The 18,615-nt window shown below is 43.3% G+C and overlaps 1 protein-coding gene across 3 annotated transcripts in view; it reads left to right on the top strand.

The window, feature by feature from the left end:
- The window catches only part of LOC147734881 (alpha-N-acetylgalactosamine-specific lectin-like), a 379,481-nt gene that overhangs the window by 238,499 nt on the left and 122,367 nt on the right, over positions 1-18,615 (top strand). For all 3 annotated transcript variants that reach the window (XM_086953663.1, XM_086953661.1, XM_086953662.1), the window contains exon 4: positions 12,265-12,405. In XM_086953663.1, the coding sequence (XP_086809789.1) occupies positions 12,265-12,405 (141 nt within the window). The remainder of the gene's footprint in view (positions 1-12,264; positions 12,406-18,615) is intronic.

Here is an 18,615-nt window from a genome sequence, read left to right as displayed (position 1 = left end):
CATACACAAACCTCAGAAATATATTGTAAAGCTACAAAAACACACCAGCAGACCAACTTGTATAACAAAGTTCAGTCTCAATAGCATGAAGAATACAAGAAATTCAGTAATAGCATTAGCATTTCAGAAGATAAGGAAAATAATTTGATGGTCAGGATACGATATGAGGTCACCTTGCCAATTATGCATGCAGACATCTAGATAGTTTAAAGTAAATCCAACCTAGACAACAAGAAATGGGAATACCATAATCAGATCAAGTAAGGTAGAAAAAAGACCTCTGAGCAACTGACTCGGTAATCAAGGATAAACATTCTAAGTGACATAAACTAATTCCAAATGACATCAAGTCATGGAATACCACAGTATGAGTGCACGACTTTACGTTAATGATAAAAAACACACAATTACATAGACCATGTGTGTATATATATGGCATGATTAGAACATGAACGGGTGGTTCCAAAATATGCTGCTCCAGTTACAACTTTTGGTAAACAAGCATTGGCAACAACAATAGCTTTCAATTAGCACAGGAATTGCATCCTAAATCAATGATAAGATCAGGAGTGGTCCATTCTTAAGAGCAGAGAGCCTTTAATGCCGCTCTAAATGCGCAGGCCCCTAGTTGCCTGAGCTGATTTTTGCATGCTGAAGATGTCACAGCTCTGTAGGTGTGACCTTTTCAGCCTGGCAAAGCACTGGGAGGACTCATGATCAGGGGTAGCATTACTGATAGCCTGGAACCTTAGGGTTTTAAGCCCTGAAGTGCCGAAGGCAGAGCACCTTTCATTGTCACATTGTCACAAAATGGGTCGGGGCTAGCAAGCTTCACTGACCCTTTGCCACTCTATGACAGATAGGGACTGCCGATTTCTCCATCCAATAAGTGACGACTGCAGTACCACTCCTGCAGAAGGCTCGAGGCCAAGATCTATGCTGCATCTGGTAAGTTCATTTTATTTTAATGTTTGATGTGTGCCTGCATATGTGCATGTACGAAAGTATGTGGATTTGTGAGTGTGTGCGGTGATATGTGTGTGCATGTGTGCTTGTAAATGGTGTGTGTATGTGTACACACTTGTGAATGCATGTGGGTGTGAGTGTGCATGTAGATCGATGGATGCATGCCATCCTCTACCTTTAATTACCAGCAACCAGTGGATAAGATCACATGCACCCTGTCACTCTCCCTTGCCAAGATACATTCATTCATCCACTGATTGACTCATGCTTCATTCACCAATTTACTCATGCACAGTAAAACATACTCACAAACTCCCAAAAGCACATAGAAGACAGATTTTAATTATATAGTTGAAAAAAAAAAAGTAGTCAGCGGCCATCTCTCAATGGACAAGGACTTACAGAAAATCATTAATAGACGCTTAACTAAATACCTCAACAACCAACAACTCCTCAACACCACTCAGTCTGCTTTCAGACCCAACCACAGCATTGAAACTACCCTCATCGCCACCATAGATGGCATCCACATGACTCTGGAAGGAGGTGACATTGCAGCACTCGTCCTCCAGGACCTCACCACAGCTTTTGGCCTAGTCTCCCACCCCATTCTTATGCAATGTGGAACCGAAATCGGAATCAAATTAAATGCAATCTGATGGATCTGCTCCTTCCCAACTGAAAGGAACTTGTCAGTTAACCTGGCACCATATACCTTGGATGCCTGTGACATCATCTGTATTGTTCCGGAAAGATCCCCACTGAGCCCTTCACCACACATGATCCCTCTAGCCGGTATCATCTTCTCTCACAACATCAATGTCCTCTCCTATGCCAATGACACTCAACTCATTCTCTCCCTCATGGACAAGATGCCCAGTACACAGACTGAAATCACCCACTGGATGGAAAGCAACAGTCTGAAGCGGAACACTGACAAGACCTAAATCATGATCATTGGGAAAAGCACTACACTTTGGGAATCCGCCTGTTAACCAACAGAACTAGGACCTACACCCAACCCCTAAGCCTACCACTCACACCAAGAACCTTAGGATCATCATCAACAGCAATCTCAACATGATCACCTAAGTCAATGCCATCACCGCATAATGCTTCCATGCCCTGAAGATGCTAAGGATAATTTTTAAATGGCTTCCAATCAGCACCTGGAAAACTTTCAAACATGCCCTTCTCACAAGCAAACGGGAACAATCTGTATGCAGGGATCAACCGAAAATTCACTTAAAGATTGCCGACCATTCAGAACTCACAAACCAGAATCTGTCTCGCTGACAGTGACAGTGCGCTCTAAAAATCTGTATAACATAACACAAAATGCATTATTATTTTAAAGTTCTAACATAGCTACCACCTTTCGAAGCATGCATTGGCCTACTTGGAGCAATACAAAAATATACACTATGCACTATACAATTGCAAGATAACCGCTGTAGGAAATTGGGTTACTGGTTCAGTGGCGTGAAAACCTACTCATACAGCAACCAACATCCTTGTCAGGGTGAAGCCTTAAGCAAAACCAAATTATCTGGTGCTTAATCGTCTATTAGCTAAGTAGACAACCAGGCAGGCTTAACTTAGAGGCAATGTGTAAAAAGTGTTTATGCAGGACTTCAAACAATAATCAAGTGAACAAAAATCCCACACCAATTTAGAAAAATTGAGAAAAAATGTATAAATAATTTATGACAAAAATTAAATCAGTAGTCTCAGAGATATGCAGTTTGAATGATTTAAGTGAACACAGTGCCAAAAAGCACAAAGCACCAACCGTGGTCTTCTGGTCACGCCAGACCAGGACAAAGTCACAAGTTCAGGTCAACCACGGTGAAGTGCGGGCCACATACTTGACCAAGCTAGGCCTGTTAACAAAGTACTTTAAATCCTGGAAGCGAGCTGGTGCAAGATAAGGCATTGAGCATATGTTGTGAAGCACCAGCTCCAAGGAGCTGTGGGCTGGGATGCACAGTCCTGCGTTTAGGAGGTGACTTGCAGCGACATTGTTGAGGTGCTGCAGGGATAAAATGTGAAGCCAAGAATACGTCATGAAGCAGCGTTTCCGAGAAGCGGCTGAGATCCTGATTTGGGGATACGTCCCACAGCTGTATCCAATGTGGGTCTCCGAGGAAATGCATCATGCTGTGTTTGTTCTGTTGGGCTGGCAGAGGGTCCAGGACTGGGATGGCACCACTTGAAGGGCATGACTTACAGCAGGCAGATTCCAGGTGCAGGGTTCAAGGTGGTTGGAGCCTTTTCCGTCCTTGAGGCTCTGATCAGGATGCCAGCCAACTAGCCATTGGAGTGACTCTGATGGTCTTGGTATTCAAGATGCAGTTCGAGTCCTTCTCACTCAGGCAGCAGGGCAGCAGAGTAACTCGGCATCAGAGTAGCAGTCCTGCTTGCAGCAGAGTAGCACAGCAGTTCCTCTTCTGAGTCTTCTATAGGTCCAGATGTTTACTGAAGAGTTGAATCTGGGCAGAACCTTTGTGATGTGCAAGTGTGGTAGTTGACTGCTCCTCCCCTCATCCTGACAGTAATGACCAATCCTGCTAACATCTATTCCTCCTTTCTCTCACTGCTTGGGAGCAAAAAACAAAGACTAGCGGCCAGCAACACGTAGTCATGTGATCCAGGATACAGGCTGCAGGGACCAAATGTTAAGAACAAGAAACTGCCAACTTTCTAAAAGTGGCATTTTCTGATTTGAGACTTGAAGTCTGACTTTACCATTAAAAAGTGTTTTGGATTACAATTCTTAAGATAACAAACTCAACCACGCTACCTGATCGCAATTGAAACTTATCACTTATGAAATGTAATAAATTAAGCAAACGTTATCCTACGCGAGAAGCAGGTCTTGCAGTATTGAAAAAACAGTTTAGGGCCTTCCCTAGAGGTGACGTATATGCATTAAATAGGACGATTTAGGCCTGGCCAAATGTCTAATTTGCCAGGTTGAATTGGCAGGTAAAAACTGTCCATACAGGTTGCAGTATCAGACTTGAGACATGCTTTAAAGAACTACTTAAGTGGGTGGCACAATACGCACTGCACTCTCACTAGTAGCCTTTAATTCACAGGCCACGTTACAAAGGATGTATAAGTAAATTTAAAGTGCCAATTGGTTATAAACTAATTTTATCATGTTGAGGGGACGGAGGACAAGCACGTTAGAACTGGTTGGCAGTGGAAAAGTGCTCTAGTTCCTAAGGCCAACAAAAACAAATTCAGCAAAAATGGGAGGTGTGAAGCCAAAAACTTTGGGGGAAGACCACCTAAAGGGTGACAGGCTTAACAGTAGATCCCAAAACATCACACTGGGCCTGATTCACAGAATGATCTTAAGACTCAATCCTAAACGTACTACTATTTTGGTATTCACAGAATGCACTTACTACTTTTGGCATTCACAGAATGAACTTACTACTTTTGGTATTCACAGAAGTTAGGATTTTGTCTTAAGTCTGTCTTAAGTCTGTCTTAAGTCTGTCTTAAGTTTGTCTTGAGACAAACTTAAGACAAAAATCCTAACTTCTTTGAATACCAAAAGTAGTAAGTTCATTCTGTGAATGCCAAAAGTAGTGAGTGCATTCTGTGAATACCAAAATAGTAGTAAGTTTAGGATTGAGTCTTAAGTTCATTCTGTGAATCGGGCTCAATGTCATTACATGAAGGCTGTACAGCTTAGAAATAGCGGCCACAGTGGATTCAACACACCGCACATGTAAAGAGTGGAAATCAGACGGCCCTGCAGGACTATCAGAGGGGCTACTAAAATTTAAAAAAAAGAGCAGCAGGAAAGCAATAAATAGACATATACAAGAAACAAGTTATGGCAAAGCCAATGGGTCTAAAGTTTGTGGCCTAGTTATGTTATGTTATGTTATATGATTTTTATATAGCGCTATTCACCAACCAAACTCTAAGCACTTCTAGAGAAAGTGAGCAAGTCACTAGAGCTGAAAGAACTGGCCGCAGCGGATGCAGAGATTACGCAGTTGTTAGTGCCTCTCTGAAAAGGAAGGTCTTTAAGAGGTTCCTAAAGATGAGCAAAACTGGTTCCTTTTGCAAGAACTCCAGCAGATCATTCCAGGCCTGCGGGAGGAGGACAGAAAACGCTCTACCCCCTTTGGATTTAGAGCTATACCTGGGTGGAACTAGCCTAACAGCCTCAGATGACCGTAGAACCCGACTAGGAACATACTTCATCAAGCGATCTTTTACATATTTTGGTGCCTCACCATACATTGCTACGTGGGCAATACAGAGACCCTTAAACTGCACTTGCTGTTTGATAGGCAACCAGTGCAATTTATCTAACAGAGGGGTGGCTTGTGTCCTCCTAGGGAGTCAAAGAATGAGCCTAGCCGCATCATTTTGTACAACGTACAGTCTCCTAAGGAGCTTCAGGGGAAGGCCAAGATAAATCAATCAATCAATCAATCAAAGACATTTGTAGAGCGCACTACTTACCCGTAGGGTCTCAAGGCGCTGGGGGGATGGGGGTGCCGTTACTGCTCGAACAGCCAGGTCTTCAGCTTCTTCCTGAAGGAGAGGTGGTCTTGGGTCAGGCGCAGGTCGGTCGGGAGGGAGTTCCAGGTCTTGGCGGCCAGGTAGGAGAAGGACCTTCCTCCTCCTTAAAGAGCATTACCATAGTCTAGCCGAGAGATGCCAGTGGCGTAGACAATTGACTGGAGTGCGGATATGGATAGGAGGGGAACACGTTTCCGTAACTGCCTAAGTACACCCATACCGATTCCCACAACAGAGGAGACCTGACAAGACATAGACAATTCCAAATCAATTTTCAGCCCCAAGCTTTTTACCGCCGGGACTGGTACTGGGACCACTCCCAATTCTGAGGGGCCAAAAAAGATCACACCATGGGCTATTATTTGTTGGGATAATGAGCACTTTGGTTTTATCCGGATTTATTTTCAAAGAATTGGCTGCCATCCAATTTACAGTGAACCTGTGCAGATTTCTGACTCCTGAGCCTGACAGGAGTTACTAAGCCGGACAAGAAGTTGAGTGTCATCGGCATAATTAACAACCTGACAATCCATATAGGTCAAGGCCTCCATCAAGGGTTGCAGATAGATGTTGAAAAGAAGAGATAATGCAGAGCCCTGAGGTACTCCACAGGTTAGGGAGCCCAGATACAACAGCTGCTCACCCAACTGAACTCCCTGAGTGCGGTCTGACAGAAAAGACCTAAGCCAATTAGGTACTTGGCCATTTATACCCAGGTTCATAAGACGGTTCAGCAGTATGTTGTGGCTGACCGTATTGAATGCCGCTGACAGGTCTAATAAAATCAGGGCACTCAGCTGTTTACTATTGGCCCTAACTCTGAGCTCGTCCAGGATGGACACCATCACTAGCTCTGTGCTGTGATGAGCTCTAAAGCCTGCTTGTCTGGTATGGAGCAGTTGAGGATCTTCCAAATACCTTGCAAGTATTTTCAATACATACTGCTCCAGGATTTTTGCTAGAAAGGGGAGCTGCGAGATAGGCCTATAGTTTTTTAAGGTCAGGGTATCCGCACCAGGCTTTTTTAACAGGGGGGTGACCCTGGCTTCCTTTAGATTAGTTAGATTAATTGGTAAAAAACCCAAATCTAAACAATCATTGAGTAATCCCAACACCTGCTTTTCCAACCCTGGCAGAGTCATTTGAAAAACCCTCGGAGGACAAGGGTCCGCTCGAGAGCCTGATTTAATATGCTTTACTAGTGCTACCAGAGTAGCTGAATCACGACTAGGAAATTTAGATAACTGACTGCTAGGACAGGGGGGGCTAGTCTGATCAAGAGAACTGGAGTCAATAGGAGTTCTCGTGATTTCCAAGATGATGTCCGTGACTTTCTGAAGGGAGAACTCCTGAAAGGTATCACAATCTGGGGATGCGATTGTGGACTTCTTCTCAACTTTTGACTCAACTCCTTCAAGAAGCCAAAGATCTCTTTTTGTTTGTTTCCTGCCTGAGCAATCCTTCCTTCATAGTGTTCTGCTTTCCTGACTAGGATAGCCGATTTCTAGTAGCAAAAAGGACTTTATAGGTTTTTAACTCTGCTGGCTCATAACTGTGTCTCCACCGCCTCTCAGCTTGTCAAAAAAGTTGTTCATTTTTCCTTAGTGTATCATCAAACCATGGGGCCCCCTTTCCTTTAACTCTGACCCTTTCGTTTTGTTCTGGTGCCACTATATCAATGGCCTGCTGTAAGTGAGTAAATAAAGCTTCACTTTTATGGTCTAGATTATCCTCTCCCACATCAGAGGAAGGGATTGAGTGTAGCGTGGCTATTAGGTGATCTGCCTCAATATTTTTCCAGATTCTGACCTTCCTCCACAAAGGCAGGGGCTGTGGTAGTTGACTATCACTTGGGACCCAACATCTCAACAATGAATGATCCGACCAGGCACAGGGGCTGATATCAGTTATCAGTGCCTGAGGCTGTGAAGACCATATTAGATCTAAGGTGTGGCCATTTACGTGAGTAGGACTATTAACCAGTTGCTGCAAGTCCATCGAGAGCATAGTGGTCTCAAATAGTCCCAGTACAGGCTCTCTCTGCACCTTGTCCCAGTGATAAATAAAATCCCCCACTACTAGGAGACGTTTATATCTGGAACATAAGTCAGAAGTGAGCTCCAAGAAACACTCATTGAAACCAGGGTAGTCCTAGGGGGCCGATAAACTACCATAAGTACAATGCAGGAGGACTTCAAGGAAATGTTTATCCCCCAAACATCCACCTTGTCACAGCTTTCTGCCATTATTTTAGTAACCATAAGGCTATTGTTAAAAAGGAAAGCAACCACCCCCCCGGAGTCCCCTGATCTATTATGCAACAGAGCATCAAATTCCATTGAAAGGGCTGCAGCAATATCAGGGGCTGATGAATCCCCCAACCATGTTTCCGTAAGTGCCAAAATGTCTATATCTCCATCTTGAAGCAGGGAGAAAACTTCAAGAAGGTGCTACTGCTAGGAGCACGTATTAAGCACTGCTACCTTCAGACCAAATGCTGTAAGGGCATAAGTCTGACCCTGAGTCCTCAAAGACCCATCAGTCTCTATACTGTTAGCCCTCAGTAGGTTTTCGACTAACAGTCTTGCCTGCACACTCTCCTCCAGCAAATAGTTACCCAGATTAAGGGACCGTAGTGTTTCTGTTGCATAGGTCAGTGGAGAAGCAGGGGTTCTGGCTTCTGGTCCCTGCCGGGCGCGGTCGGGCGCAGACGTGCTTGCGTTTGGCGGGCTTGCCTAGTGGCTTTGCTAATGCCTTTTTATGATGCCGCACAGCACCGGGAGCGAGCAAAATACTGATGCTGTACAGTAGCAACAATAAAAGATACAATGATGCAACCGCTACTGATGATAGCATCGCTTCTACTGCACGCTTACGTGTAATCCCATCCGCAAGCACTAGTGGAATGATGAGGGAGACATTTGCTTTCCTTTTTTACTTACAGATCCAAGATTGTAGATGCCACTTGAATTAGTAAATAAAAGAATTAGGAATTTTATTATTAAAAGATCTCCCTGTCAATATATATGTTGATCTACTGCTGGAATGTAGAGTACTGAGCATGATAAACACGTTAAGGGTTGTCCAAAATGAAACATTTACTCAGCACATAGAAGAGGTCATAGTGGCACCATGGACTAATGCATCCACACCAGAGATTTATAGTTGAGCTCAGGGCTATAAGTACAAATCTTGGCAGGTCAAGTTAACCTTTCCTTTTCTGAGGTTGATAAAATTAGTACAATTGAACTGGGGAATAATAATCATCTGGTGTTCAGCACCAAGATACGCTTCCCGGTGAATGAATGTTTTATTGATACACATGGAATGTTATGTTATAAATATTTGTAGGAAATCCACATTTACTGCGTGGTCACTAGGCATATTTAACTTGACTATATAAGTCCACAATATATGGTACACAGTGTACCCAGGTCTGGAAGTTAAATGCCACTAGTGGGCTGCAGCACCAATTGTGTTGCCCACTACAGTGGCAGTGCAAACATGGCTTCAGTGTAACCTGACTGTAGAAACTGTAAAAACTGCATTTCAACCTGTCAACATAAACTCTTGACAGGTAAAAAATCCTCTTTTAAATATGAATGGGTTATAGGTAGGCTTTGGTGCCCACAAGGTGGGGTTTGTGGTATTTAAAAGTAGAACATGTAGAAATGTAAGGCTAATATGTAATTACAGTCACTATCACCCAAACACAATTTTTCCCTTTTTTTACCATGCCAGGAATAGCTGTCCTATTTAGAAAACCTGAGTTCAAAATAAAATCTTAATACTATATTTTAGGAAAGGGACCAGCCACAAAAATAATTATACAATCATAGTTATAGTTATTAAAAACCCAATTCAATGGTGAAGTAAATATTTTAATAAAGATAAGGAAAAAATAATTTTTTGAAAATTACCTATGCCTTGCGCAATGAGTCAATGAACCCATTAAATAGGTTTTCATGTCACAGAAACATGGGGGATACTAGTAACATTCACTGCCTTACCCCATACTTCTGGAAATGTGGCTCCCAGATAGTGATCTAACAAAACTTGGCTCTCTACAAAACAAAAGGACCTACTCACAGAGAGCAAATTATCAGTTTGCAACACACATTTCTGTGGGACAAAGCCTGAATAAATGAAGGAATAAAAGGAAAGAATTACAGCCCTCCCTCCCCCACATGGATAATAAGAAGTGCCGAGCTCTGAACTTCCTCCACACTGACTATGCAGCACTCTCCTGTTGGAGCAGCTGAGTAGATACATATGATGCTCACAATATCTACAAATGAACCTCTATCTCCCATACTATTCTGCCTCCCCAGTGCTTTTTCACACTGCCTGTATCCCCCCCCCCCAAAGGGGCACCCAGCATTGCACTCTCGGTTGACTGCTAGTATCCACTTTCAGGGACCCTATCCAGCCTCCTATCTAAACATTTTTCTAAATATCTCCAAATTACAAATTACACAACAGATTCATCATTAATGCACAAGAGAATGAGAGACCCTTCCCACAACCCATGAGCACTGGATTAGTGTACTCTTCCATGTCACATCCTAATCCCAAAACACTGGGGGACTAGTAACACATTCATCTAGAAACGTGCAGACCTACAGCAGTACTTGTACCTCAGTAGCCTCAATAAACAGGCCTATCATCTGACCTGCTGGCACTGTTCCTGTAGGCATGTGGAAGAACAAGGCTTCTCCAATCACATATCTCATATTGCTCAATTCATATAGACTGTGCTGGGGATGTCTCTGCATTCACCGCTCACAGAAGCACCCCTATAGTCACTCATGCAATGTCCCTACATAAGTACAATACATAAGGACATTCAAAGTATATACCTTGCGGGAGTTTTGTTTTAAAAGCTGTAAGAACTCACACACACTGAATACAGTGGGGACCAATGCTCATATCACTCCGACTAGTATGTTCCGGTGTAATTCCCCCTTTCGTGGAACCAACTCACAGTGTCCAGGTATCTCATTGCCTGGACTGACTTTGCTCATGGATGCAAGAGTCACACAGCCAGGCAATCTTAGGGGTTTCCTGCCACAAACACGCACACTCCTCAGCACAACAAATGTATTTGTGTGCCAATAGCAATAGGTGGCTTCCTGCTGCTGTTCTGTGCTCACATCTGATGAAGACCTACTGAAGAGCTCTCAATCTCGGCCAAGATGTGCGCTTTGCACTGCAGCTGAATGCATTCCTTGTTGAGATGCCATGTATTCAGGCATGATACCTACCAAGACGCGATGCCTCACATGCTTCGCTGCTAAGCTAAGACTGTGCTCCAGCCTAAAATGTGCATTGCCAGGGTCAGCATCATGGATAGAGCGATTGTCTCTATCCATGAACAGAGGCATAGCAAGAGAGTCATAAACCCCACTTAAAGGAAGGAAAATGGAAACTGTGCCTCAGTTGGGTAGTCAAATACAGCCACCGCTGGGCCCCGGTGCAAGACACCTGCTGCACGTTTGATAACAACACCCACTGCTTAGATCTTGGAAGCTGGTGCAGAACACACTCTTCCAAAGAGGAACATTTGAGGAGAAAGAAGGATTCATAGCCTACATTTCAGTCTTTCTTTATTTGTTGATTGTTTATTCTTTCCAACACCAACTTCAGTGTGGGCAGGACATATCTGCGCAACCTAGCCTCATGCTGGTGTCAGCCTTTTGGGAGACATAATGTTAATAAAAAGCCCTGCCACTTTCTTCATGGTAAGGTTTGCAAAGCATATTCCAGTCCTCTTGAACTAGCATTTTAGTGACATGACTTAAGATGAATAGGAATCTTGCATTTTGTAATCTCTTACCAACAAAATCCAGTAGTTATCAGTATTGCTACACAGTGGTAGTGCATTTTGTACTCTGCAAGCTCCACTGTTTGTGATTTGTAAGATATTGAAAATCAAGGAAGCCATATACAATCAGTGTTAAGTATTGGAAGTATTTTACCAGACTGTCTGCTAATTCACATGCCATCTCCCTATTTTTAAGAAGAAACCCCAGGCCTCTTGTATTATTATGATATGTCTACATGTGGTTAACCGCTTCCATATCTTTACTGCAAAGACTTTGTCCTGAAAGGTGTTGTGATGGCTTTTAATACGTAATTGTGTACCAGTGCAAAGTATCCAACAGTGAAGCACATGAGGGCAACGTGTTGAGGTATTTACTTTTCAGTGCAAAACTTATTTTGTCCTGGAAATTTGCCTTTAAGAAACATGAAGCAAAGCTTTGCACTACTTTGCGTTACTTTGCATCAAGAAGGCATCCAATGGCTGCCGCATCAGCATTCCCACACAACCAATCATGGTTTTTGATACAAAGTAGTAGAAACAATTTTTACCTCAACACTTTTCAAAATGTCTGTTTGTGCTGTACTATATAGCACTTATGCAAAGTATGTCAAAGTGTAGCATTTTGCACTGTGAGAGTACCCTTGCAGTACAAAATCTATGTTAGACATCATCTCACACAGAGCATTATAATGCAAAAGTGTATATGAGGTGCTTGGCTGCCTACAAGTTCATCAGAGCTTTTGGAAGAGAGCACCTTCATCAATCTGGTGCTGCTTCTCCTCTCAACGCAGCACATCTGTCTTTCTGGCTGAATATGAAAGTCAAGAATTATCATTGTATTATAACAATAACACTACATTATAGAATCAGGCGCCATTCCCTGTGTCTAATCTGATGTACATTTTGTTTGTCTTTTCAAGGCAACCTGTCTCTCCTACAATTCTCACCTGGCCTCCATTCACAGCCAAGAAGAAAATGATTTTGTATTTGTTCTGATGGGAAAACCAGCCGATCCTTTCAACAAAGGCGCCTACTGGATAGGAGTTCATGACAGCTTCCAGGTGAGTGGCTTTCATTCTCCTTGATATGAATATTAGTTTGGTGTGTGCCAATCTTTATGCACATTTCAAATGTCTAACATATATAGTTTTCTATGTCATGCTTGATACTTCATCCATATTGGTAATTTAGTCTCTTTGTCTATAAGCTCACTCTCGCCTTAGCCAGAGTGTATGGTATCCATCCATTAGAATGCAAATATACAAGCGATGTTCAATGACCTCGTTGATCAAGGTTCTTATTAACCTTGGGCGGAGCAGGTGGAGGGCCTCTATGGGAAGATCTACGGAGTTGGAAAACAACTCAGTAGAACTTCTCTCTGCTCCACTACGTGCCTTACCCCTCCCAAAGTAATTATAAAGTAATAAAAAAGGCACTTACCTGCCATGGCTGCCTCCTCCTCGCCATGGCTGCTCTCCTTCCTGGTTCCCACCGTCCTTCTTCTTAGATAAACGCTAAGTTGTAAGTCTTGCACGTCCACATGCGCACTCACAGGACGTACAACGTAGGGGTTATCAGTGAAAAAGGACGGCGAGGAGGAGGAAGGGGAGCGTCCATGGCAAGGAGGAAGCTGCCGCTGCAGGTTAAGTGCCTTTTAAATTACTTTATAATTACTGTGGGAGTGTGGAGGGGGCGAATAACTACACACCGCCATGGAGTTGTAGATTTGCCTAAACTCCGTGTTCACAACAGAACACAGAGTAGGCAAAACTACGTAAACCATGCTGGCGGAGCAGAGCTAACCGCCCGGGCTTATTTCTCATGCAGAAAGGCATGACCGCTCTTGCAGTGGCAGTTATGAAAAAAGGCCAGATGTACTAAGCTATGTTGCGGTCTCAAACAGTTGAATCCATTTAATTGGATAACACAAGGGTATTTCTTAAATACTTGATCGATTTTAGGACTCAGTCTTATCAACTCCTTTAATGGGTTGTGCATGGATACCCGTTCGCCATTTGAAAGAGGCATACTGTGCACGTCCCTTCCAAATTATGAATCCATACCATATGTATCAATGGTGTGCAACTGCATTTCTGGTCACAAGCCAGTGAAAAGTTACTGACTCTCATATTAAAGCATCCATCTTTCCATTATGGCAATTGGGCTGCTTGATGATCTGCTGGCCCTTACAGATCACCAATGGCAGGAAGCTGACATTTGAAACCCACCTTACAAAATGTTAAAGAGGTAGATCCATCTGCAACTTACTCCAGTTCCTTATTTTGTGATCCTGCTTAATAGTAGATAGGCCAGTTTGCAAATTAAGTTTCTGGTCGCAACAATGGGTGCAAATTGGGGGCCTCATTTATGAGGCAGCGCGTCACTTTTACCCCGCCGGTGGGTCACTTTTTGTGCCGCGCCAGTAGCGTAAAAAAATGCACCTTGTTGCGCCATATTTACAAAGTGACGCATCTAGGTAGATGTGTCACTTTGTAAACCCCTGCGCCACATTATACCTGCGCCAGGTATAATGTATGCAAGGGGGGCGTATTGACGCAAGGAAGGGTCGTAGAAGTGACGCAGTGAAATCTATGAGATTTCACTGCGTCACTTTCAGGACACCGTTGCGTCAAAATCTTGCGCTTGCCTCACAGCAGGCGTAAGACTGACGCAGGCCCTTTCACATGGGGCTTGCCCCATGTGAAATGACGCATTGCTGGAGTTGCGTCACTTTTGTGACACACTCCAGCAATGCGTCACTTTTGCGCTTACAGATACATCAGAAATACTGACGTATCGGTAACTCCTTGCGACATGATGCGTCATACATTAAATATGACGCATCAGGAATGTCGCAAGGAGTGCGCACTGAGAAGTGATGCATCGCTGCTTTCACGCAGCGATGCGTCATTTCTCATAAATGAGGCCCTGGGTCTTTATTTGCAACCAGAATGGTGTACATCTGACCTAAAGTGTATTTTACTTAAGACAGATATTTCCCTATTTATTTGTTTTATTTATATAAGTTTTATATAGCGCTAGCTAGCCGCGTAGGTGTCAGAATGCTTTACAAGGTCATGATAAGAAACAGTAAATGCAGGCACGCAATGAACATATGAGACAGTAGTTCAACAGACAAATGTTTCCCATCAAAGGTGCAAGTTGAGTGACCAACTATAGAGACAGCATTAGAGAGGAACTAAAAGTCAGAGAAGCACAATAAAGAAAAAGTGAACCGAGCATCAGACAGAGTGTCTAGGTCTGATAAAGCGATATTTTACTGAGATTCGTAGACTAGGAGCTAAAGGAGTAGGAGTTTCAGGTTTCTCTTGAAGCAAGGGAAGGCTTGCATCGAAGGTCACATGGTAGGAAGTTCCATATTCTTGGAGCATTTCCAGAAAAAGAGCGCAACTTGGTTGCTGTCTTTTTTAGAATGGGAGGTAGGGGCAGAAGAGTATTGGAGCTTCTCAATGATCTTGTGGTTCCTGCTTTCGTCAGCTTGTTTTTGAAGTAGTTAGGTGTATGAGAGTGAAGGGCTTTGTGGATGATACATGCAGTCTTGTAAGTATACCTTCCTTCAATAGGAAGTTAGTTGAGGCTCTTGAATATAGGAGTGATTTGCTCAAACCGTTTAACGTCTGAGATGAGTCGGGCTGCCATGTTAAGAACAGATCTCAGGGGCGAGGTGAGTTTTAGGCATCCCAATGAGAGTGGGATTACCATAGTCTAGTTTGGAAAGGACCAGAGATTGCACCACATTTTTTAAATCATCTGCAGGAATAAATGGTTTAAGTTTCTTGAGGTTTTTGAGTGTGTACAGTGCTTCTTTTGCTGTATTCTTGATGTGCTCTTTCATTGACATTTTGTTGTCCAGGACAAAGCCAAGGGATTGTGCAGAGTTTGATAAAGTAAGATAGCACTTTAAAACATTTAGGTTGATGAGCCATTCGTGTATTGAAAGGAGGTTACTTTAAGGGAAGAAAAGAATACCTTCTGTCTTGATGTGTCTCAGCTTTAAGTGATTTGTGTGAAATCAGGATTGTAATTTGTTCCATGTGTCATTAAGATGTTGAATGTCACTGCATGATTTTATTTTGTAGTAAAGTTGACTGTTTCCATAAAGAGATTTGAAAGGGAGGTGGATAGAATTGAGCCTGGAGGCATGTAAACATTGATCCGAGTGGGTTTAGACAGGCAAGAGTTGATTTTGATTTGTTGCGAGCGGTGTTGAAGGAAGTAAGAGAACCATTTCAGTACAGTGTCATTCAAACTGAAACGCCACGTAGGGCTGAGTGAATGACCGAATCGAATGCTGCTGATAGGTCAAGTAGAATAAGTAGGCAGATGTCACTCTCATCTTAGTCTCTGTAGATGTCATCCGATAGGTTCAGCATGGCGGTTTCAGTACTACAGCCTTTGTCAAGGAAGGAGAAGTTTTGTATATGATGATTAAGTTGCTATAAGACACATTTTTCCAAAGTCTGGGCAAGGAACCGGAAGTTGGAGATAGGTCTGAGGTTGTGGAGATCGTTGAGATCAGCCCTGGTATTTTTGGGGATAGGTGTGATTTGTCCTAGTTGGAGCAAAATCGTCACACAACCCATGGTGAGAGATGTGTTCATGATGAGAGTGCAGAACGGGGCGATGATGTGGTTGAGACTTTTCACCATCATGGATGGGAGGGGATCATTGGCATGGGTTGTTGGCTTTACCTTCATGATTATATTGACGACTTCCTTTTTAGTCAAGGGTTTGAAGTCCGACCAGTTGGCGCTGTTTATCAATTTGGCGAGATTCATGTAGCGTTGGCTATTATCGTGGTTGTTTGGTCCAAAACTAGCTCTGGAGCTAGATCAGCTGTTTGGGGAGGTGGGATGGCGAAGGTTGGAAAGATGGAGGGAGTAGAGGAGACTTGCAAGAAGGTTTGCTCAATTTTTGTGACTTTGTCAGCGAAAAAGCTAGCGATTTTTTCACAACGTTCTTTTGTGTCGATTATAGCAGGAGGGGGTGCTGATGTAGTTGGTTGTTTAAAAATGTTAAAGAGCTCCCTAGGTCTGTTTTTAGCATGGTCCAGTTGGTTGCGGAAGAAGGAGGCCGTGGAGAGAAGGCAACTGAATCAGATCTCCCTGCGGAGCTAGCAGTTTCAAAAGTGACAGAAAGTGATAGTCAAATAAGGAGAGGAGAGGGTTGGTCGCTTTTATAAGGATGTTACCTTTATTGAAAATGGATATATCCATTTCACCTTTAAAAGAAGAGGAGGGGGATGCCGTCAGTTTAGTTCCATAAGGTATCTTGATGGTCTTGGTAACTTGCAGGAGGAGACGGAGCTGTTTCTCCATTTTGATGGCTGTTTAGAATAGAATCCAAAATTTGATTTCATGTAGCCATTGGCCACATTGTTGTAGGTATCCGCAATTAGAGTTTCAGGGTGTTGTATTAGAAGTTTGTGTTTGAGATTCTTCTTCACATTTTTTGAGACATTTATAGGATAATCGGTAGTCCAGAAGTTGGGCCCATATCTGACCTGTGCAGTGTCGAGAGGTTTATGGGGGAGCATTGTAATCAGCATGATCTTGGTTGGTTTCCAGTTGAGGGCACAAGACACAGGAGTGCTACCACAGACAGAGACTGGCGAGGTGAGCAGCGTAACGAAGCGTGAGGGGCCCTAGTGAGGTGGGTAGTGTAAATTAAACCCAGTCAGTAAGTCACTTTCACAAGGAGGAAGCACAATATTGTAGAAAGTGCATTAAAACTAAAGACACTCATATAATGTAGGTTCAAGTACCTGCAGCAAAAGTCAGTCTTACAAGATAGCCTATACATACTCAAGGCGTAAAAAGGATGTTGGAGAAGCGTACATAAAAGAAAATCATAGACACACATGTATTGTGGATCAATGTTCCTGCATCAGAAGTCAGATTTACAAGATGCCTTTCAGATTCAAAGTGTGTCCACAAGATGGAGCTCCAAGCTTGACAATAAGCAACTGGTCACGTAGATCCAGGGTCCTGTAGAAAAGCCGGTTTGAAACAAAAGAAAGTAGCCTTCATAACTAATTGTGGCTCCTAGATGAAGCTCCAAGCTTAGCCATTGGTTTGGAGTCGCCGGACCTCGAGTGAGTGATGCAAAACACTGGGGATGTGTGGTGGCAAAGGGGTTTGTGAAAATGGCTACAGGGGGTGGGTGAAGACACCGAGGAGGGGTTGCAACAAAATAAAGCAACATGAGCCAAATATCTTCTCCCGTACCTTACCTTTATCGTATGTCATCACTTTAGATTGAAAGTGTGAGGTTTTCCAGAGAGGTTAAATAATGCTCTGAAAGGACACAAAGTTTACCATACATTTTACTGTAGGAAATTCATGTATAGTATACTGAACACAGGTCCACCAAAAATTAACTACTTTCAGCAGTATAATAATTTATTGGCGATATATGATACTTAAGTACGCCCAGTTACTATGGGGCTGAATCACAGAACTAATCTGAGATAAAATTCTAAACTTACTACTTTTGGTATTCACGGAAGGCATAGTAAAGTTAGGACTCCTAACTTTACTCCTACTAAACTGAGACAAAATCCTAACGTTATGACTATCGGTAGTAAGTTTAGGAATTTATCTCAGATTAGTTCTGTGAATCAGCCCCTATGACTCTCTCAATTGCTTGCCCTGCATTGTTTTCCCAATCCCCCTTTCATGCTTTTACTCTTATTCTATTTCACAAAACCCCCACAAACAACCCCACACACAACCCCACAAAAACAACCCCACACACACACAACTCCCCCACACACAACCACATAAAACACACACACAACCCACTACAAACACACACAACCAAACACACACAACCACCCCACACACACAGATACACACACACAACCCCACACACAAACACACACACCCACACACAACCCCATACATACACACAAACCCATCACACAACCACATAAAACACACAAAACAACACACACACAACCCCCCCACACGCACACAACCACATACACACCCACATGACACACACAACCCCAAACACAACCCCACACCCACACTACAAACAAACACAACCCAACACACACCACACACAACCACCCACACACACAACCCCCCCCACACACACAACCGCAGAACCCCATACACACAACCCCCCCCACACACACACAACCACACTCACACACTCAACCGCACAGACACACACAACCCCCCACACATACACAACCCCACACACACAACCCCACACACACACAACTCCCCCACACACAACCCCAT

The sequence above is a fragment of the Lissotriton vulgaris genome, chromosome 1_2 (genome assembly GCF_964263255.1).
Source record: "Lissotriton vulgaris chromosome 1_2, aLisVul1.2, whole genome shotgun sequence".
Classification (NCBI taxonomy): domain Eukaryota; kingdom Metazoa; phylum Chordata; class Amphibia; order Caudata; family Salamandridae; genus Lissotriton; species Lissotriton vulgaris.
The sequence above is the reverse complement of the archived record's forward strand: the minus strand, read 5'-3'. Positions and strand labels throughout refer to the sequence as shown.